The 19,495-nt window shown below is 38.5% G+C and overlaps 1 protein-coding gene across 8 annotated transcripts in view; it reads right to left on the bottom strand.

Annotated features, from left to right (window-relative positions):
* Positions 1–1,475: 1,475 nt before the first annotated feature.
* Positions 1,476–19,495, bottom strand: part of pde4d (phosphodiesterase 4D) — a 220,575-nt gene continuing 202,555 nt past the window's right edge. For 7 of the 8 annotated variants that reach the window (XM_023343271.1, XM_005794896.3, XM_023343272.1 and 4 more), the window contains 10 exons: positions 18,383–18,495; positions 9,371–9,464; positions 9,107–9,282; positions 8,915–9,013; positions 8,576–8,740; positions 8,322–8,421; positions 7,169–7,323; positions 6,943–7,065; positions 5,829–6,011; positions 1,476–5,739 (listed from right to left, as the gene is read on the bottom strand). In XM_023343271.1, coding sequence (XP_023199039.1) covers positions 5,248–5,739; positions 5,829–6,011; positions 6,943–7,065; positions 7,169–7,323; positions 8,322–8,421; positions 8,576–8,740; positions 8,915–9,013; positions 9,107–9,282; positions 9,371–9,464; positions 18,383–18,495 — 1,700 coding nt within the window. In that variant the 3' untranslated portion in view covers positions 1,476–5,247. Of the gene's footprint in view, positions 5,740–5,828; positions 6,012–6,942; positions 7,066–7,168; positions 7,324–8,321; positions 8,422–8,575; positions 8,741–8,914; positions 9,014–9,106; positions 9,283–9,370; positions 9,465–11,735; positions 12,233–18,382; positions 18,496–19,495 lie in introns of those variants that run through there. The other variant, XM_023343277.1, reaches the window with a different exon arrangement.

Raw genomic sequence — 19,495 nt, forward strand, 5'->3', positions numbered from 1 at the left:
TGTGATAAAGCATGATAGGGGGCGCTGGAGGCTAGTGAACAGTGTGCAGACCTCTGTCTCAGCAGCTTTATTCAGTTGATGCAGTGGAAGTGGCCTTTTTCAAGACAAAGTGTGCCACCTAGTGTTAAAATGAGATCTCTACAATCTCTTGTATTTGCTCTTCCCGTCAGACATTTTCATCAGTCAAAATTATAACACATGCTCAAATACATGCATACATACGTTGATATATGAAAAATATTCACATTTGTAACCTTCAGCTAGCTTCTGGCATCTTCTACTTATAACTGGCTATTCTCTAAAGTGGAAAAGCTCATTAAAATAGGTTGATTTCATGGTAACCCAATCCTCTGATCTTTAAGGAAAGGCCTATGGGGAGGTAATTAAATAAGCTTATTGTTAGACACTATTATTCATTCTAAAGCATTTTCACATCTTTATGACAAAACTATTACAACAGTCTATCTAAAGATTTTCCCACCAGACTCAAAGTATTTCTCTTCAGGTGACACCAAAATGGTTCGGGTGCTCAGCAACAACCAGGTTCAATCCAATCAAAAGCAACAGGATACTGATACATTGGCGTCACAGTTCACCATAAAGCATATTTTCTATACTTTACAACAAAGAAATAGGCCCCTGCTCCAGATACCCACTCTTTCAATACTAAAGTATGCAGCTGTCAACATGAACAATCCTAATGACCTACTTGAAAAGATTTTTTATTGTCACTAGTGGCCTTTATTTGAGAGATCAGACAAGAAAGTGGATAATGAGAGAGCGAGAAGACGTGCAGCAAAAGTCATCAGCCTGGGACTCAAACCTGGGACTCAAACCTGTGACGCCCACATAGAGGACTATGGCCTCCATACATGGGTGATTCGTCGCCGCCGCACCATGGCAGCACCCTCCTTCAAAAGATTTTCATGTTCACCAGCAACGAAGATGAAGAGTTTTGGTCAAAATAACAATAATAAAGTTTGGGAAAATTAAGCTTCCAAACCAAAAATAAAAGGTATATAGGACCATTTTTAATAAAAAATTAATGCCAATGTTTACTATAGTCAAAAGAAAATGAGTCAGCCAAAATGGACAGTCAGAACAGCACAACTTTGTATAGGACAATAAAAACCCGGCTGCAAATAGTTCTTACTAGTTACTAGGTCTTACTTTATCAAATGTAATCATAACCTGTAATAAAGTAATAAAGTATCTCTTTAACCCTAACTCTAGGGTTAAACCTTTAACCCTGAAGGTTTGCTATGCATCTCTTGTATCCATAAAATAAATCAAATTCTTATAAAGTGTAAACTTGAAGAAAACATGTTTAAATTTATAAGGAAAGTAACTAAACTTACTTATTTATACATAAGACATCTCTTGAATTGATACAGAAATTTGCTCCTGTGTCTCAGGCGGCCTAAAATAAAATAAAAACATTTGAAACAATAACAAGCAACCAGTGAGTAGGCAGAATCAACCCATGCTTTTATTTATTCCATTGCATATAAAAACTTTTTTCATTCTTTTTTGTTTGTTTTGTAGATAAAGTCGTATGATCTACAGTGCTATCCAATAGACTGCGATTAACAAGGAATCCATTAAAATAACATTTTAATTGTCCCGTGAAACGTCCAGACAAGTTGGCATTCTAAAGACAAAACCCCAAAAAATAATTGTCCTGAAGACCATTTCTTGTTTTCTGAAGTTACAGTTTGTGTTTTCCTTGCACACCTTAAAAAAATAGAACACATAATGAGAAAAGAACCCACTATTTCCATTGGTCCAGGGCTGTTTAAAATCTACAGTATGTGTGTCAAAATAAGAGTCCCGCTTTCAGGACAATGCTGCAGTCCCCCCAACCCCCCACCCATTTTCTCCAGTACAGAAATATAACAGACCCCTCTTCTGTCCAGGCAGAAACATGTCAGTGGTTCTGGATATTGCAGATCACGTGAGTGGAAGTGTGAGCCGAGCATGGATGAGCAACACATCGTCAAGTGTTTCAGCCAGAATTAATGCAGCAGTGGCTGAACGTGCAGATGTGTCCCAAAGCCTCTGTGCTTCGGATGGCCGTAGTCGAGCACCAACTACACACTGCTGTAACGCCCCATTCAGTGTTTGGTAAAAATTTAAGCTGTGATTCAATCAGAAATCTGACATATGGATTTATATATATATATATATAGAGAGAGTCATTCGACAGCTTGAGTCTTGTCTTTTGAGTGTAGAGGCAGAGCGTAAGTACAGTGTGAGCCGTTCAGACCAGGTCTACAGCAAAATACGAGTCTTTGACATCCAGCTACAGGCCACAATCACTCATGCAGTGAATGTATGGCTTGTGGTTAACCTGAACGCCTCAACAAACCTCTGCCCCTAAGTGTGACTGATGAAAAAAAAAAAAGGCATCTTTTCTCCACAAGTCGTCAGGCCAACCAAAGCCAAGCAATTCACCAAATGCAGCAAAGGAGAACTAGAGAATAAAAAAATTAAAAAGGCTAAAAAGTGTATGATGTGTTAAATTTTAAGGCACAGCCCATGGGCCAAGGAACAGCTTCTTTTTTAAAAAAACAATTTGGCTTTCCCCTCTCTCTCTGTCTCTTCTTTCTGAGCTAGTTCTCAGGTGAGCAACAAGTCGATGGAGCTTTTTCTATTCTTTCCTTCTTTTTTTTTCACCAAAGCTCGTGTTAATAAACATTCTCTCAACAAGAGGTACATAATACAGCCACGCCATCACCAAAAGGGATGATAAGAATCAACCATTTACAGCAAACTGCATTATGATAGTAATAACATTAATAATTATATATTATATACAGCACAATAAATATATGTTTGTAAACAGCAATAAACCAGAAATTCTTATTACAGGTAAGGGCATTGGGTGAGGATGAAAAGAATAAAATAAAATAAAACATTGGCACAAAATAAAAGTTAAATATTTTTTCTCTTAAATGGCATATCAGTAACCCAAGACCCTCTTTGAAAAAGCAGTGTGCAGTATTTAATTTTTTTTTTTACCTTTTATTTTTTCTTAAATTAGTTAATATTTTCCAAAATATCTTTTTTTGTACAAGGGGAAACGAAAAAAGTGAATTTAGGTGTAATAACTGGCAAGCTTGTGTTATCTATGCTACAGTGAAATATCGACTGTACCACCTTTATATTTCAAAAACAACTGTAACAAATGGAAAAATATATAGCAATAAATAACAGCTTCGAGTTAGAATGAGAAAAAAAACGTAGTTTGAAACGTAAAAGAGGAGACAATGACGTTAAGCCTGCATTCAACAAGGAGTCAGTGTTTGAATGGGTTAAAAATATTTAAGGAGATGGTATGCAAATGTATTAGTGCATTTGAATACAAGGGAATCTCAATAAATTAGAATATCATTAAGAAAATTATTTAAAAATAATTTTCAAAAAATCATTTTGATTTATTAAACAATAAATAAAATCAAAATTTCAGCTAATTTAGCTGAATATGCTTTACAGTTAATTCCAATCCAAGCTTCTCAAAAATGTATCCCTGTGACTTGTGCAGTTTTTCCTTCCACTTGAATTTTCTATCAATATTCTCTCTGGCTCTCTGTGGTGAGCCAGCTTATTTAAAACCGACACAGCGCGGCATAACGTCCTTGTGGATATCACCGGATGTCTGCTTCCCCACAATAGTGTAAAAATTAATATAACATTTCTCTATTTATTACTCCTATTTTTATTTATCTAATTTAGTATGCTGATTTTTCTACAAACTGAGTTAGGATTTTCCTATAATAATCAACAAAATAAACTGAAATAAATACATTAAGCTCATTACTGTTTCACATTTTGAAGTGAATTGCTGAAATAAATGAACTTTTCAGTGATACAGTAATTTACGGAGATGCACCTGTATCAATGTAGAGAATTGTCTTATCTGATATTTATGCTGTACAGCTGATTGTCTTGTTGAAAGCAAAGACAGTAAACTGGAGTTAATGGCAGGAATCTGATGAAAAATGAATCGCTGAAGGCTAAAGATAAGCAGCAGGTGCCGATGTATAAACCAAGTCAAACAGCTAAGAAAATAAAACTAATTTCTCTTTACTTTGTTATAAAATCACCCCAGTCATTTTCAACACCATTACTATTTCTAAACATTTGGAGCACTAGTCAAACCTCTAAAAAAGGTGCTTTTTGTAATAACTACAAAGCATTGCATTGTCTCAGGATGTGTTCAAAAGAACTATAGGCAACAATAAAAACATTTAAGGGCTTACTCCAGGTTATAAACGACTCCCATGAGAAGCAAAGCACAAGACCTCAGGTTTCTGCTTCCTTCTCAGAGAAGATTTTCTCCAAAAATAAGAGTTACCAAAAAGAAAATACAGATTTTAAGACACAGAACTAATTGAATACAAGTATAGTGGTATAGGAGTATAAATGCTGTTGGAGCTCTTTTGAACAGCTTCCAAAAGCTTTACATCTGACACATGTCTCCCTCTACGTTTCTACAAGGTTCCTCAACTTCTCTGACAGCAAAATTAAACTCTAGAAATAGAAAATATCTGAATCTTACATACAATACCAAAAAACAAAACAAAACAAAAAACTAGAGGTTTAGGACAGCATCATGGTGGTTCGGATTTTAGTTTTTGTCAGTCAGGTTATGGAGGAAGACTTCCACATGGCAAATGTGGTTCAAAAAGCTCCCAAATGTGCTGCAGCGACCTGTCGGGTTTTGAGCAAAAACATTCTTTCTAATTTATTGTGGAAGGGGAGAACATGAACAAGGAGAAATATAAAAATAAAAGGGAGACTCTCACCAATAACTGACCCTTTGGAGTTATTGGCACTTCATAAAACATAAAGACACAGGTGAACTTTCTGGTGAGGCTGAGACGGAAGCAAAAAAAACCAAACAAAACAAAACAAAAACAGATGTGATGTATGAGCAGCACTGAGGAGACCGTCCGCGTCTACAACTAAAGACTGTAAGGAGGAGGTGGAAGTAAAGACACACCACTTCAGTACGAATGGGAATGAAAGGGAGTTCTTCCTGAGTGCAAAAAAACTTGAAGTAGTACCAATGGGCGTGTCTAAATAAAGGAGACGAGAGGAGTAACCCAGGGTGAGGAGCAGCGCACGCTTTGGAAACACAGACGTATAAAAAACAGATTTCACAAAACTCAAAAAATATTTATTCTATAAATAATAATCTGTCATTACTAAGAGGAGCAGTTAATCGAAGGCTGTCTATAACTGCTATGTGTCGGGGGATTTCTTCTCCTCTTCGTCCTCTGCCACCTCTTCATCTGCAACACACGGCTCTGAGCAGGGGGTCTCCCCCTCCTCTTCTGCATCCCCCTCTTCATCGTCATCATCATCGTCCTCGCCCACCTGTTCGTCCAAAGGTATCTCTGTTGATTCGGAGTCCTGCGTACAGAGTGTTTTAGAGTCAGTACAGCTGTTTTCCTCTTCTTCCTCCTCCTCCTCCTCCGGCTGGCTGCCACTGTCCTTTTCAGTGTCGGACTCCCCGTCCTCCTCCAAGGTCAGCTCAAACTGGAACTTGTCTGCTCCTGGGGGTCGAGTGCCGTCCTCTGGCTCGTCTAAAGCTGGAGATGGACTTTGGGGGATAGTGCTTTGGTACCACTCTCTATTGTCCTCCAATGTGTCCAAGATGTCTTGTGCGTCCGGATGGACAAGGTCAGCCCACGTCTCCCACAGGGGGTGGACGATATAGTCTATGAACCCAACCTGCAATAGAAATGAGGCTCAGTCAGTGTTGAATTGCTATGCATGTAGGGAACATCTTTTTTTTTTTTTTGCAATCCTGGAATCCTCACCTGGCTCTTTTCTACAGAGGCGTTGTGTTTGTCACACATGGGGCTGATCTCCATCCCCCTCTCCCTCTCTCTGTCCCCTTGGCTGAAGAACTCCTCCATGATGCGGTCCGTCCACTGTCGGTACAGCTGAAGAGGCTTGGTGGGGTTGCTTAGGTCAGCACAGTGGACCATGTTCTGGAGAACCTGAACCCAGACAAAATCTGTCAGTTTCCCCCCTGATAGGCTCTGACTGATGATCACCAGGTCCAACGCATTCATTAAATAGATTAAAACCAGAGTGGACTATTTTCCATTATGCATTGCGAGAATTAAAGCTTCTTAACAGCCATGATCCTACATGTTTACAGGGGAAGTATGAAATGATTCACTAAGTAACACTTAGCAAATTGAGGCATTTTGCTAAGTGAGTAAAGTGGAGTTATCCCCCAAACCATTTAGATGGTTTGCAGCCTTCAGAGTGACATTTATAAAGAGGTAGAGGATGTATTGGGTGTTGCAGTCGGTTTGGTTTGTCCTGTGATCTGCTCTGCATCTAAAACTCAAAAATGCCCACATTTACAATGCAGGAGAGCTTCTTTTCTAAGTTTTACATGCAGGCAATTAGCAGAACTGAAATAAAACATGAGCAGAAGTATCAACGAGTCATACCACAACAAAACAAAGAGTGAATATGCAAGCTTTAGCTTAAATCACAGCATAAGCAAGACAGAAGTTAATTGATGGCTGTAGCTGTTTGGTTTGAGTTAGATATTGGTTTAGAAGTAAGGGATGAAGCTGTCAGAACATCATTTTAGCTTTCATAACCACAATAACCCATGATGGGAATTGACTATCTTGAAGAAGACCTGGTTTTGGATAGAAAATAGATATCTGAATATCACTGGTGAGTGAATAACGCAAGACAAAATACTAATCTAATACAATACTAATCTAAAGCAAGCAATATCGTTATTTTATTGTTTTTACAGGCATCAAGTTTTCAACCATTTATATTGCTTGAGTTAATAGACTTGAACATACTATAAGACCGATCCTGTCAGAAATAATAATAATAATAGAAAAAACTAGATTATTATTGTTTTATTTTACTTTTTTTCTGGACATTGAAGCTCACCTGTATCCTGTCGGAGTAATTGTCCAGCAGCAACACACCGGAGCTGGTCACTTTCTTTGTTTCCACCATCGTCTTCAGGTCAGCCAGCAGATTCATATGTTTGGACATGTCTGTTGCTAGCACCTAGGAACCCCCAGAAGAAGAAAAAAGAAAACAGAGCACACTCAGCTCAATGTTTTGTTTTTGGCAACAAAACAACAACTTCTTTTGTGATCATGGAACTTACAATGTCAATGACCATCTTTCGCAGTGATTGTCGCTGTTTTTTGGTCAAGTTTTGGAAGATGTCACAGTTCTCCTCTTGCAGTAGCTTGAAACCAACTGCTAAGTGGTGGTTCTCCAACACTGATGAGTCATTGTACATCAAGGCTAGCTCTGAATCTGCAGGGAAGACAGAATCAATTATTTTAGGTGTTACGTTTAAGTAGAAAAATGTGTCTTATGCTCTGTGAAACGAGCACCATCACGTTTCATACAGATAGCTTTCCTTTACCAGCTTTAGCTGCTCTGACTGTTGGAGCGCAATCATGTGAAAGAGGATCAGAGAGAAGAAAGGGGATCCTTATCTGTTGCTCTTTTGGTTGACAGAAGATCGGTCGGGTGACTCCTAACTAGGATGACTCATACCATCTTTACTGCAGGGATTCCCTATTTGGGCTTTCAGGGAAACGCTGCACAGTTTGTGTATGTTTATGTGAGGTGTACGAGACTGGATTGTGTCTATTCTGCACTGATTAGAAACAGTCTTTTGCAACATTTGCCTGGAGGATGGTCATTTAAAGCGATGCCGCCCAGTGGATATAAACTCTGTGTTTTTGGTATAAATCGCCAAATTAAAGCGGCGTCCCCTGGAGCCATGATGAGGGTGAGTCAGTTAAAGAGGCATAGCCAGGGTTGAGATTGTTGCTCAAGGACACATTTAGTAACACAACACCATTAGTCCTCTATGTCAGGTTTGAAGCTCAGCTTACCCTTTCTCAACATTTTGTTGCACTGAGTCAAGCTTTTACTCTTCTGGGTTTAGAGACATTCTTTTTGTGATTTAAGCCAGTTTCTACTGGAAGACACCAGAAATATTGAACTTATGCTTCTGATTTTTATTTGTAAAAAAGAAAATTAAAGGTGAAGTATCATTTTCTTTCCACTTCAGAATTATACCCAATTTTGGGATGATCTATCATATAAAAATCATAATATAACACGTTAAGGTTTCTATTCTTTGCTTCACAAAATGCAAAAAAAAAAAAAAAAAAAAGTTCATTCAGCATCAATACCTTCACCAGATACTGTAAGGATTATTTTAAATTGTAGAAAATCCTGTTTGAATTTCTATATTTGTTAACCTGATTTTGCTGACAGAAGCTCATATTTACACTTACTGGTGTTGATGAGGAACTGGTTTGAGACTCCGGGATGGTCCACATCATGAATTGCACTGGCGAAGATGGCAGCGAGGATCTCAAGGTCTGTGAACACAGCCTGAGTGGAGAAAAAGCGGAGCACAGGCAGGGGGAAGGAGAGAACATTGATTAGACTTCGAGTAGAGAGGGGTTTGATTGAAGCCGACTCTAAAAAGCATGCGATGTGTGTTTATGAGCAGACATCTGAAAACGTCTGTGCACGCGAGTTTTACCTCAAGGGCAGGGGTGGATAGCAGCACGTGAGTTGACTGGGTGACGTCAGCAGCATGGATGTTGTTATGGTAGGCCACATCGGCATGATAATGGTCTTCTAAGGTCATCAGGTATGTTATAAAGGTGTCGAGTGGAATTTTGAACGTTTTTAACAAGTCTCTCTCCTGAAAGTAAAAAAAAAAAGATCAAGAAGCAGAAAGCATTTCTTTTAAAGGGACTAAGACTGTGTATGTTTATGTGAGAAATGTATGTTCATTTCTCATTAGAATATGAGTAAATTCTCATATTCTAAAATATGAGAATTTCTCATATTCTTGGGCAAGTATCAGAATATTTACCTGAAATATTGTGTACATCATTACTGTCAGTGGCCGATTCCCAGAGAATTCTGAGATTTTAAAAACATTAAGGCCCCATTTGTTCACATGTTCCAGCTCCTACAGAAAGATTTAGAGACACAATCAGAACATGTTTAAGTGTGTGCCATGCCGGGGCTGTTTCCACCAGTTTCTGTGAACATGCAAACACACCTTTGCCAGCTCATCCTCAGTCTCCGTCTTGACGCCGAAGCGAGGGATGTTTGAGTTTGTGAGGCTGGAAGAGTGTTGCAGTTTTTTCACTCCGCTGATCTGAGACATGGGCTTGTTCTTCTTCTCCTTCTCTTTCTGTGTCTGCGGGGACGGCATCTCCACCTCATGTTGTTTGTCTGCGCCGTAAGTGAGTTGATTGTGAGAACAACTATTAAGGTTGTTTTTTTTTATTTTTATCTAAGTAACTCCTGAGTCATCACTCACCGAGAAACGTGCTGGAGATGAATTCAGACACTTGGTTCCCAGATCGGCTCATCTCTGACAGGTGAGTCAGCTCCCGATTCAACATCCTCTTAAACTGAAACGAGGACACACACGCAAACATGATGGTTTTGACAGCTTATAATACAGAAAAAAAGCATCAAAGGTAATTGCTTTTCCAGCTGCTCAAAATCAGTCAGGTGCATCTCGATAAACAAGCCCAAAAAAAGTTTACTTACTTCACAGATTTCATTTGCAACATTGAAACCGTATTATACAGACATAAGTTAATTTTAAAGATTGTGGCTTACACTTCTTGGAAAGGCAGAATTTTACATAAATCCAATAAAAATGATTTTGACTGATTTTCATTGCTTTGGTATCTTTTTCCACTGTTATTGTTAGAGATTTTTTGGTATTATTATTCTTACTTTAGTTCACATTCAGCCTATAGATCATTGTGATTTTCTGTTAAAAGTGTTCTCTTCCTTACGTGTGTATGGAGGTCACTACTGTCGGTTCAACTTTACGCACCTCCTAATTTAGTAACTACCTGTGAACAGTCGTATTTTGTTTTATTGACAGTACTGACCGAGATTTGAACCGGGCTCAGACCTTTGATCAGATATCACATCTGGAACTGGGTTGTTAGATGTTTGGGTTAGAAGCTTTACGACCTCTGTTGTGTTTCCTGACTGCCCCCTTGCCTGTTCTTCTTTGACAATAAAAACGGGAGTCCTTGTGAGGGCAGATCAGAACGCTCTGTGGAACTGATCGGAGGAGAAGTTTGATAGAGCCTTCCCTTTTGCAAAAGCTCCACGTAAAATTCATATACGTTGTCTGTGGTTCTTTCTTTTATTTAGGTTCGAAAGGAAAATACCTATCAGTTATTGTTTTTCTTCCACTACACTTTCCATTAAATTAGATTGATACAGAGCTGTCTGAACTGACCGCTTCTTTAGCAATGAATTTTTGCGTTTTAACCTCCCTGGGCAGGGTGTCATTGACTGCCTGCTGGACCTCCGTAAAGCGCAGCATAACATATTAGCATGGGTAATAAAATCACTTTCCATTGGTACAATGTCATTTTTCTAATTTTCCGAGAAAATGAATATGCAAAAAGAAAGAAAAAAAATTTAGAAATTAAATCCCCCAACATGCTCACCTATATTGAAATACAGATCTCATTAATAAGAACTAAGGGACTGAAAATAGCGTTGAATAGTCCAATAGAGTTTATGTATTTAGCTTCACAGATGTTTGAGTCACTTGCCATTTAAGTGCACAGAAACCGTGGAGTGCTAGTTAGATAAATCAGTTTCAGTTGGAAATGTTAAAATTTTAGAAATGTCTAGTTTCATCAGAGAAGCAGCTTCCAGGAATCATCTTTTTTTGGTTTAACACACACACAAACAAACACGCACACAGGGGGATCATAGAGGACTACTGCAACAAACACAAACGAACAGTAACCCAGATTCCCTTTTTTTTTTTTCCCCACTGCCAGCCTCTTCATCTTGCTCCTCTGAATCCTCATTCCCTCTTCTCTTCCCAGGGCTATGCCTATCTATAAACACAAACCCAAATTTAACCATGGCTTTTGATCTGGAGACCCAACAGACATTTAGATCTAGATGACAACGTTTTAATCTACAGATTTTATAGCGTAGCTGCAAAATTGAGAAGCAAATGATAAAAGGATGTGAATGAAGAGCTCTGCAGATCTCAAAAATCAATCGCAGAACTGAGATGTTATATTAAACAACGGTCTCTCTAACCAGGCACAAAAATATTCATATAATTTATTGGTCTTTCTAAAAGAATGTCATAACTATGCAAATCAACTAAATCATGACTACTAAACTAAATCAAAAAAGCGCTCGAGTTTTGAGATTCTACTGTGTAAAAAAAAAAGAAAGAAAATTATTACTTAAAAAAATACAGACGAACCTAACCATCCTGAGTACTGCTGACCTGTCATTCATTAGAGGAAGAAAAAATAACCAAATACTTATAAATGAACAAAGAGAGATAGATTCTCTGTGGCCTAGAATCTAAATCTTATGTGTGTTTTCAGAGCTTTACATGTAAACCTCTCATACATCGTCATTTGTTCTGTTCAAAGATACGTCCCAATTGATAAGGGATCCAGAACAGACACACCTACGAAAAATTATTCTGTGGTCGACATGTTGGTGCAGTTCTAAATATAGCAGATTATGTGTTCATTAAAAGCATCATCCAAATCTGTCTAAAGCTTGAATAAAAAAAAAAAAATCAAGCTCTCTTTCACACGTATAGCGCTAATGTTGGTGTAAAAGACCAAACATTGAACCTAAAAAATCTACATCAGGGGAACAATTCTTACCTTTATGTAACCCCAGGAAACAGAAAGGAGATAATTTGCTTCAGGCATTTTGACAAAGTAGATCCAGAAACAGAGAGGGCACGAATATACTGTATGTCCTTGTGAAGTGCTCACAGACAAAATAGAAAAACAAAAGCAGCCCAGACTTCTTTCCTCCACCAAATGTTAACCTTAGGAGCCCTCAGAGCTCAGTTCAGAGTTAAGCATTTGAACAGGGTCCACAAACGAAGCTTCATGTTCCAGTCCTGTGTATATCCACAAAAATGTGCCAATGTCCCAGAAAGCAGAGAAGAAACGCAGATTTTGGATGATGAACAGCAGGGACGTGGCTCTCAGAAGGTCCAAACACAGCATACTGAGATCACACACACATACACAAACTCTTGGATATAGGGACACACTGCTGGGGCTCTGAATAATTGATGATGGTGCGGAAGCTTGGTATATGCCAAAGCAACAGGACAGTAAAAAAAAAATAAAATTCTATGAACTCCTCCCAAACAGGACGGGTTGCCTGCTTCTGTGTGTATGACACACTCTCCCATGTGAAGAGCACAGGCTGCCTCTCTCACTATGTCACACAATGGCAGCAAATCAGGGTAGAGAGTCTGAGCTCATCATCACCTCTGATTGGCTTGGATTGGAACAGACTTCAGACTACCTGCTGTTTGATTGGCCACAACTGAAGTCAGTGGAAAAATCTACGCTTTTTCTTTTTCCTCTAATTCCTACGGTGCAGCAGGATGTTGTTTTGTGCATGTAATGTGTAAAAAGTGCATCCATATTGTGTTAATCCTGTTAAAACAGTATGTGTGCTTGTGATTACAAATGAATAGCCTCACCTTTTGTGCAGCATGATGTAAAAGTATGGGTTACCTCATCTGACATGTTGCAGTAATAATAAAAAATCTGAGGTCACCCTCCACCCGAGTATCCATGGGCGGTGAATCACGCCAGCATCAATGATGTGATGATGTAAATATGGGAAAAAAGACACATCAATTTTACAAAAAGAATGAGCGTCAGTTATCTGAAGTGGGCTCAATAGTACAGAAACTGCCCAATGTGTTTTTCACTGAACTCAAAAGGCTTAATTTCAAACAGATGTAGACCTTTTAAAATATGGATGAACATTTTCCTGAGAAGTGCACAAAACCAAGGAGGTTAAATAACATATATTTGTAATATTAACATAAATGTGTTTTATTCTTCTGACCGAGTAGCTGACAGAAAATTTTCAGATCAAAATTCTTGAGAAAGGGACAGCTTTTTTTGTACATTGCAAATAAATGTGTGCTGTTTAATATCAGAGAATAAGGGACATTAAATTAGTGTCGAAACCTAACTACATCATCCAAGGCAGGACTGTAGAACAGAAAGCAGAGAAGGGCTGTTCTTTGTACAGTACTGGGAAACAATTTCAGGGGAGATTTCAAAGAAAAACTGCTAATATGCACCAACATAAATGTATTGAGGCAGTCTTAGTAAAGACTGAGTATACAGTTTTTCCACAAGTGCTACAAGAACAGTAATTCTTTACTCCGTTTTTTTTGTATATCTACATTTCTTAATTTCTGAAATAAAACTCAATAGAACTAGCATGAACTGCATTGAAAACATAGTAATATATGCCCTTTATCTTCAAGCTGTTAACATTTATTTCTCATAAACATTATAACTGAATGGAAGGACATCATATTTCAAGCTAGCACTATAAATTGTTTGGAAAACCCAGATTAACTGTTTAATGTGAATTTTTTTCTGGTGCTGAGCTTATCCTATTTCTTCTTAACGGCTTGTTCCAGAAGAAGACAACAGTATTTAACAACATTCTAGATTGATCAACTAATTTTTAAGAATATTGGTCAAAAGATTTTTTTGTTTTTTTTTTCAATTAAGGCTGGTGCTACTAAAAAAATATGCCTACTAACTGCACTAGAATTATATATTTATCCAAAATATTCAGACTTTAGGTAAAATATGATTTAATAGTATGATTTTACAAATAAATACTAAGAAAATTGAAAAAACAAAAAACTAAAGATGTAGAAATAAACAGAAGAATTGCTAAAATACAGTATTTCACATTATTATTTATGTCACATTACGGAGGGTTTAATTGTCTATCGCTACTATACTTGACTTAAAACCTCCTTTACATTGGAAGTGTCATATCATGAATATACTTGTAAACATCGATCTTGAGCGATACTCCTACAGACACTGAACACGTATAAGAAGGAAGTCTTTTTTTCTTCTTTATATGTGTGCATACATGCATTATCTTAGTGAGGGCACAGCGGTTGCATGGATTGAAAAGAGACCGAGCATGTCTCTGCTTACTTTACACCCAGACTCAGCAGCCGGCCTGGTACTGTGAGTAATTTACAGCTACGCTGGAGCAGATGAGACCACCTGCTAACTGACATCCAGAGTATTTGACTAACTCTGAGCCAAGCAGGCCAGCACAAGCTCTCCACACACAAACACACCGACACACACTAATACGCTTGCAATTTATCTCAGGGTGAATAATACAGAAATGGTGCTCAGAGACACCCCTCCCTGTGTAACTCACTTTTACTGTCACAAACACACACGTACAAAAGCCTTAGTCAAGAGGTGTGAACACACACTATTGGGTAAAAATTGGAAAGTGTCACACCTATCTTAGTTGTAACTTGTGTGTAATTTGTTCCTCAGAGGAGCAGCCAAAAATATCCATTCCCTGCTGTATATAGCCCTCAACACCTTCGTGTCTCTGTTGATTTTTTCTTCTCACATTCAGCATTTAATCTGGCAGCAGACACCCCCTCTCTTCACAACACAGACAAACTGCAGTCCCTGTCTTCAATGAAAATACAGCAGTCAGTTTGTACTCCATTCCACACAGTTGTTATAAAGAGGAAACATGAGGACATACATTGAGAAAAAAAAAAAACTACGTCTGACCAACCTTAAAAGAGAGAAAGCACAAGAAGTTCCGCTGCTGTAGAGTGAGTTTTAGATGTAAGAATAGTCACTAAGGAACACAGTAAAGGCCTGTTTTAGAGGCTGCTTCATTGATATTATGGGACTTGAGAACAATACCATACAATTACAGTAAAATTCAACTAACAAAGCTGAAAGCTGTATTTGGCATCATGTCCTTAAAGTGAATGATACAACCTACAGCCAAAAAAATGAGTAGAACAAGTGGATTCTCGGGTACTTTCATTTGAAAAATACTTTCATTTGAAAAATAATAAGGTTTGAGACAATCCTAAATAATTAATCAGTCCCAATTAGCAGATTTTTAAATGTTCAGTATCAGTGTCCCTGCTAAATCGTCTACAGATAGCTGTTGTTGGTCATTTATTGTCCAAAGGATCCAAACAGTTAGGAAGAACCCATTAGAACCAGCTTTATTGATTGCAGCTTACGAAGTTGTGATGGAAACCACACCTTGGGTCTGAAATAAACAAATGTTTTTGAGATATACTTAAAGAATTTCACAAAATGAAAATGAGTATGCTCAAGCACTATTCTTTAAAAATTAGAAGAGCTAGAGAGACATAAACACAAACAAATATAAGCAATATATTGGATGTTAAAGCGGTGTTGTCACTGCACCTCTGTTTATTGGATTTAGTTGAAATGTTGGTATACTCAGTCTAATTTCAGTCCTTCTTGTTTTTATGGAGTAACTTTATCAATAAATAAAAAAAATCCTAACAATCAAAATGGTTTTTACACTTAATTTTCACAAATTGACAAAATAGAAACTGTTGCTTCTTTGGCATCTCAATTCAGACAATATAAACAGAAGTAAGAAGGATCTAAAAGGGTTAAATTCCCTTTTTGAAGTTTGACTGTGGGTGTTAATTTGTTAATAACATAAAAAGCAAAATAATCAATGAGCTGGTCAAAAACTCAAGAGAAGTGCAAAACAGCAGATAAAGGCATTATTCCCTTATTTTTGAACTATTAGATGAAAATTTAAATGAAAAATGGACAATAATATTTTCAAATATTTTTCAAGAACTCAGATGATATTAAAGAAATCTGAAGAGGGTCATCCCTAGAAAATGTTAAATTTTCATTCAAAACATTGGTTTCTGGGCTTCATGCTCATATGCATCACCAATTATGAAAAAAGAGAAACCAAGCATTCAGTGAAAATCCCTATTTATCCTTTAAAATAGGTCAAAGTGACACTTTCTAAAGTCTCTCCCCTTTTATCTACAGTGACCTCCAAAACTGATGATCAGACTTAAGCAGCACACAGTGTTCTCTCAGCACAGGCAGAAAAAGATTTAGAGACAAACACAAAGGATCACTCTAAAACAGAGCCCTCATCAATTAAAACGATTGATTGAATACTTTAAAATAAATACAACATGAATGTAAAGCTAGTGTTTGAAATGTGAAAAACTACAGGAAGCATGCCCTTCGTGAATACAGTCTGCCGTTAAGTAACGCAACAGTTTTAGGGCACAACTTGCATCATCATGCAGGTTTTTTATTAATATAGTTAAAGATTCGAAATTCAAGAAAATGAAGGCTAGTTTTGCTGCAATTGTATCCATTTATTTTAAGGGAATTCAGGTTGATTGTTTTCTTTCAATCTCTAACGTTCCTTCATAAATGTCTGAAGAGTTATGTTGGGAAACAAAAAAATAAAAATAAAAATAAAAAGTTTGCGGGTCTCAGACACCAGGTGATCACTAAAGATGCATTCGCTACCTGTGATGTTTGTGTATGTATGTGAGTTAGTGGAGAGATAGCAGGGCGGCCGGGCCTGTGGCTGTTACCATGACAACTGGAGATAGCTCTGTTGGTGAGCGACAGTGAGGCAGAGCTGTACTCTTGATTTCTCATCTCTTTTAGAAATCTCATGTCTAAATGAGGCCAAGTTGTGGATGGGCTAATATTAGAGGTGAACACTGTGCAAGTCCTTTGTCTTGTCTGACTCGCCATCTCTCCTCATCTCTGGTCTTGTGACATCACGGTGCGTGACATCACGAGGACCCAGTGCTCATCAGCATTCAAAGCGACGCAGCAACCTCCTTCCACACACACACACACACACACACACACACACACGCACACACGCACACACACACACACACGCACACACACACACACACACACACACACACACACACACACGCACACCCCCACACACACACACACACACCCACGCACACACACACACACACACACACACACAGGAGGCAACTGAGCATGCTCATACCTGGACTCCCTGCCTGCATGACAATGCTATCACTAAGATACATGAAAACAACACAAACAATTTAACTTTTGATGCTGATGCGCTACAGAGTACACAGCAGAAGCAGCTCATGGCAGCTTGAGCATGTTCAATCTCTACCTAAGAGGCTAACACTCAAACAGGGGGACATTATTTAAGTAATACTGCACTGATAGCCACCACGTATACTACAGTCAATAAAATCAACAGTGCATGATGTACCGGAGCTTTCTGTTCTTTTCTTTATTTATCAAGATGTGCTGATCATGAGCATTATGCTAACAGAAACACTGCATGAGAGCAATTGAACAACTACATTATTGTCTATGACAACATACCAGCATATGCAGCACTCAACAGAGTATATGTAAGAGGAGTGTCCTTGGAAAAGATGTCGGACTGACAGCAAATAAAAAATGAATTTTCCTTCATAAATTATTTGAAGAGGATTGAGATCACCCTCAGTTTGAGCAACCTCAGCATACAGTTATCTAGTACAGAAAAACAGTCTAATTTTAGGGTCAATTGACAGTCAGAAACTCAGAAATCCAATCTTTTTCCTATCAGCAAACATAACAACTAGACATCACTAGTCTGGCTACACACTGCAGGGTGGAGATTTGAGTGATTTAAAATAAAGAGAAACCACAGAGATATTACATAATATTTAAAAAGGGAAATAAAATTTCTACGACATACAGAGACATGTCTGAGGTTTATTAAGGCTACAAGAGAGTGAGCAATACTTTCGGTGGACAACAGGAAGGCTGATAGCCTCTATGAGTTATGGAACAAGCAGGAATGTTGAAATGTTGGTTTCTTTTGGGAAACCTTGAACTTAAGGGAGTCATAATAATTGTATAACTTTAAAATTTAAAATGCCAACTTTTAATCACTTCACCCTTGTTATAAAGTAGTAATAAAATCTTTCTTTACAGAAAATTTGTATAATGCTGTTCTAACATATTATTTTAGTGCCTAAAAAGAAATTGGAATCATTTAAAATCTGTATCCAGAGGTCAAAACTTTACTAAATTAAAGTCAGCAAATTTTGGCCAGTCAAATTTGATCATTGGATCTTTGTAGCAGACCTTGGTACAGATATTTGCAACAGTGCAACTTTAATAGACGCATAGTATGGAACACACATATAGAATCCTGAATACCATCTATATATACCATCACACCCAACTTACAAACTTCAGTGGACAAGTTCAGATAGGCATCTTGATGACCAATAACAAACAAAAATATTTTAGTTAACTCTTTGAGCAGCTTGTCCATGTTTTGAACAACTTAGCATATTAATTTTAAAATTATTATTTGATCTTATCAACAGACATTGCAAAGAGATAAATATCAAACAGCGGAATAACATTTTTCACATCCTTACCTTGTTTGAGGCCATCTCGCTGACCGAGTGTCTTGTCTGCAGCGTCTCCAGCTGGTCCAGGCACCAGTCCAGCTCCTCCAGGGTCTCGGTGGCCAGTTTCTGGTAGGCCTCCTCTGCGGGGGCAAGACAGGAGGGCAACGGGTCAGTGAGGGCCCGCTTCAGAGGACGAGAGGCCGGTCCAGGGTCTCCCACCCTACAAACGGTTAAGCTGGGATACCCCGAGTAAACATATGGGTGACTCTTCATAATGGAACAGGTGAGCCAGCTGTGACGGCCTGGGAGAGGGGCCTTCTCTGCCTTTGTATGCCACCTTGCAGCACAGCTGGAGCAAACTTTGCTGACTTTTTGCAAAAAGTTCAGTTCTGCACTCTCAACCTTGGATTTTTCCTTAAATGCAAACTCAGCTACAGTCCCCTGGAGTGTTGTGGTTGTCGACGGGTGGCGATTTGCCACCCTGTTAGTTCTTTGCCCAGATGTTAAGCCTCAGCAGATGTTGACACGGCCTAAATGCAACAGCAGTAGGAATATAGAAACTTGTCAGACTCATTCATGATCAGCCGTACACAGCGAGATGTAGAGAGTGTATTCTCTCATTTTTAGAGGATGTGTAATTCCAGTCATGTAGCAGGATGAACAACAGTCTGTTTAGCAGGCCCATGTCTGCTATCAGATGGACAGAGAGGAGACAGGGATGATGGGAAGAAGATGATCCGGTGAGCACCTCAGAGTCAGTCAGCGTCCACAAGAGTCCAATGGTCCAGTACAGACCAAGCATGTCCACTGCACCAAGACATGGTCAAACAGTACAAAGACATTTCACACAAACACATACACTCGGAAGCAAGCAGACACACATGTATACACATACACACTCACACCAGCTGAAAAGCTACCCATAACACATCCTGGTTTTGTCTCCTTTGCCCCTCTGCCAATAAAAAAAAACAAAAAAAACATCCACAGTATCCAAGAAGCAAGTGGGTACAAGCTGGAGCTGTGTGTCTGTGCCGGATGGTGTATCCTACAGATGCTGTGTAAGTAGGTGGGGGGTGGGGGGGGGGTGGTAAGAAGGGTGGGCTGCTGTTGCTTCGGCGTCCCTGGTAGCCAAACGTG

Source organism: Xiphophorus maculatus, chromosome 12 (assembly GCF_002775205.1).
Source record: "Xiphophorus maculatus strain JP 163 A chromosome 12, X_maculatus-5.0-male, whole genome shotgun sequence".
Taxonomy (NCBI): domain Eukaryota; kingdom Metazoa; phylum Chordata; class Actinopteri; order Cyprinodontiformes; family Poeciliidae; genus Xiphophorus; species Xiphophorus maculatus.